The 3,657-nt window shown below is 54.9% G+C and overlaps 1 protein-coding gene across 1 annotated transcript in view; it reads right to left on the reverse strand.

Annotated features, from left to right (window-relative positions):
- The window catches only part of DCLK2 (doublecortin like kinase 2), a 141,924-nt gene that overhangs the window by 3,540 nt on the left and 134,727 nt on the right, over positions 1-3,657 (reverse strand). The window contains exons 15-16 of the mRNA XM_015568060.1: positions 2,529-2,609; positions 1,605-1,721 (exon numbers count right to left, since the gene is read on the reverse strand). Of these exons, the coding sequence (XP_015423546.1) occupies positions 1,605-1,721; positions 2,529-2,609 (198 nt within the window). The remainder of the gene's footprint in view (positions 1-1,604; positions 1,722-2,528; positions 2,610-3,657) is intronic.

Genomic DNA, 3,657 nt, shown 5'->3' on the forward strand with positions numbered 1-3,657 from the left:
TCTATCTCACCTTCGCACCTCCCCCTCCCCCAGCCCATTTTCTTTGTCTCCATTTCCCTTAAAACCCAAGGGCCCTTCTTATGCTGTTCCTCTATGGCTCACTGCTACCACCCCTGTGACTTTCTAAATAAACTTTCTATTAAATTTGGGGGGAAAGATGGTTCTTTTCAAAGTGTGTAAGCTGCCGTTCTGTGACAACGCCGCCTTTCTCGGGTTTCTGCGAGCACGGCTGAAACGCCAGGAAAACCACAACTCAAGAGGCCTTCCCAGATTTTGGCACAGAACGCTCCAAAGTCCTGAAACGTGTCAAAAGATCCTGTTTGCAGGCTTTGTCTGGGGGAGGGGTGGGAGGAGGGGAGCAAGCTTTCCAGCAGGGAGAGCTGAGGGAGGTGCAGGGACAGAGGGCTGCCAAGTGCTCGCAGCCTCCCCCGGGGACGGAGGAGGGACAGACCAGCGAGGCCAAGAAGGTGGTGGATACTCGGCAGCTGTATTTCGTCTTCACCGGGGAGGGGAGGCGTGTGCTCCCACCCCAACTCCTATGGGGGGGGGATAGCCTTAGGTTCCTAGACTGCAGTGCCCCAGGAAAATAAGCAACTGGTTTCCTTCCAGTTGGTCAGGAAGCGAAGCAAACCTTCCCAGAGGGGCGGGGCCTGTCCTGCCCTGAGGAGGATGGAGCTGGGAGGCGGCCAGCAGGAGCCGCCAGGCCGCCAGGTGGCCGTAGGTGCTGCTAAGACCCAAGGCTGTCAGGAGTGGCCTAGATGTTAGAAGGTCTGATGGTGAGGACACCCCAGCTGAGTCTCTGGCCCTGGGGGGTGGCGGAGGGGCCATCCCTCCTTGCTCCCCAGCCTGTGAGGGGTGTGGGCAGATGGAGTGCCCAGGCCCAGATGCTGGCTGTTTCACACCCGGCTCCATGAGCGGGTGCGGGGCTGCTCAGAGCTGGCTGCGTGGTCCCCCTTTGCCAAGGGCTCAGGTCTGACAGCGTAGCTGGGGGTGCTGAGCCCAATTCTGGCTGCTTTGTCTCTTCTGCCCTGATTTCCCTTTCGCTGCACTTACGTAAACTGGTTGTGTTTGTGGATTTCGGTAAACTGCCTGGAAAACACTCTGGAAGAAGGAAGGCCTGAAAAAATATGGCAATCGTTGTTCCAGACTTCTAACATTCTACTCTGAAAAAACCAATTTCTCTACAGTGTTCCGTACTTTTAAAAGCCACAATAGACCGATTTTTAAAAATGGCATTTGTTTAACTTGGGCTGTTTCTTATCCTAAACATCGAAGAATAATTCGCACCTCCGGTCTTCTGTTTTGGAAGCCTCAGGGCAGGCAGGGGGTTCCTTCCTGGTGCTGTACACCCCCAGAGGGGAAAGCAGCAGCCACCACCCGAGGGCACTGGGCCCAGACAGGCAGGAGCGCCTGGGCGGGACCCATGGCCTGGCCTCGCTGGTATCTGTGCAATTTCCCACCCTGTGCACCTCCCATGCCAAGCCCACCTCGCAGTGAGAAGAGGACATGGAAGGTACCAGCTTCCATGTGCGGGAAGCTCTTTAGCTATTTACTTCCCAGGCATCAGGGTTGGCCGAGAGGCCGGACACGGCACCCCCACTTACCATGATCACGGAGACCCCGGTGGTGGTGCTGTTCTGTTTGGGAAGCGCGTTATTAAAGTGCTGTTTTAGTTTACCTGTCACTTCAGCCTGCATATTATTCTCCTGGGAGGCGTCATCCTACAGAAAGGAATGGAATACAGTGGTTTGGATTTTCAGGGCTCCCTTGTCTATTCCTTAACAGGCAGGCACACACCACCCACCACCACCACCACCGTCTCTTCCAAATGGCCCATCTTAGCCACGAGGTCAGGGGAACCACGACCTATGAACAATGACCCTGTTACTCTGCAGCTCTGGGCCCTCAGAGAGACCCACACCATCCACCGGGCTCCTGAGGTCCTGGCAGAGTTAATTACCCTCACGCTCTGGGGGCCTCCCGAGCTAGGGGGCGCCGACTTCCCAGGGTCACTGTTCACAGGACCCTGTTTGCCCTAAACCCATAGGCACCGCCTAAGTCCAAAGAACCCTAGTCAACAGGACACACCCTCCGCCCGCCCGGCTCTGGAACGGGCTGTGCCTCACTCCCCACACATGTCGGGGCTCCTGTGGCCATGATCCTGGAGACAGAGGGATCAGGGTCTGAAACATGCTCCTCTCTGGCCAAATCCTGAAAACCCTGAGCCCTAAGAGCCACAGAAGGCAAAGCTGAAAGGCTCCTTAGAGGACAGCCCAGCCAACCCCTTCCTTCTGCAGTGCTGGGAACTGAGGCGGAGAAAGTGACGGTGGCTTCCCGGGCCACACACAGAGCAGGATCGAAGACCCTGGTGCCAACTGCTCCAGAGGAGCCCTCCACGGAGAGAACAGGCATCTACCTGCCATGGAAGTGGGTGCAGAGCTTCGCCCGTGCAAGAGCCGTGGCGAGGAAGCACGCCGTCAGCCACGCGACGCGCAGGTGAGGTCACTCCCGGGAATGCGGGTACCTACCGACACCCAGGGGTGGCTCAGGATTTGTCCTGCAGTACACCGCGCTTCGACGTTGACCTGAAGCATCTGGCTGATTAATTCCTGGAAAGAAATGAAGAAGGCAACAGAGGTGAGTGACCAAAGGGCGACAATTCCAGCGTAAATACAGAAATCGGAGTTTGCACCAAGTACTTCAAGGAACAGCCAGCACACTGCTCAGACATTTGAGCTGAAGAGCTATTATTGCCTCCACTCCCAGCGCCCGCCAGGCGGGTCCGCAGGCACAGCTGCCTCACTCGGGCAGCGTGAGAGGAAAGTTTCTCCTGGGCCCACCTTACACCCAGATGTTCTCCCCGAAGAGCTCTGGTCATTGCCACCCTTCCACAATGTAACACTGCGCTGCTATTCCTTCTGGCAATTCAGTCTGTCTCACGAATGTACCCCCATGTTCTGCTGGTGCATAGTGCGTATTTTTTGAATAAATGAACAAATGTTTAGGACATAAAGGAGCAAAGGAGGATGGCGGACGCCCGCTGGGAGGAGAGCCAGGCCAGCTTCCAGAACCTGGTTAACCGTGTCCGAGACGATACTATGGAATGAACTTGAGAAGAACCATGGTTCAAAGTCAAGAACAGACTTGGAGCTAGTTTTTTAAATATATTTCTTATTAATTTCAGAGAGGAAGGGAGAGATAGAAACATCAATGATGAGAATGAAGAGAGAAAGAGAGAAAGGGAGAAACATCAATGATGAGAATGGAGTGGGGGAGGAGAGAGAGAAATATCTATATAGGAGGGAGATATAAATTGTCTGCCTCCTACAAGCCCCACATGGGCTGAGGACCCTTGGACATGACGAGCCCACAGACAGGCCTGGAGCGTACCTTTGCGGAGTCCGTGATGTTATCCCAGTAGGGTGCTGGGAACTCGAGCTTCCCGGCCAGGATCTGGTCGAAGAGGTCTTCCTGAAGATTGTTCTCGCTGTTGGCAAAAAAGAAACGGAAGCAGAGCCAAGGTCACCACAGAGTTTCCAACAAAACACTCACGAGAAGGGTAGGGAGAGGAGTCCAGCCTCGGGCATGTCCTATCTCCACTGCATGTGTGATGACACACTTTTCCCTTTAGATGTAAACAGTGAGCTTGAGAACACT

This window comes from Myotis davidii, unplaced genomic scaffold (genome assembly GCF_000327345.1).
Source record: "Myotis davidii unplaced genomic scaffold, ASM32734v1 scaffold323, whole genome shotgun sequence".
In the NCBI taxonomy this organism is placed as follows: domain Eukaryota; kingdom Metazoa; phylum Chordata; class Mammalia; order Chiroptera; family Vespertilionidae; genus Myotis; species Myotis davidii.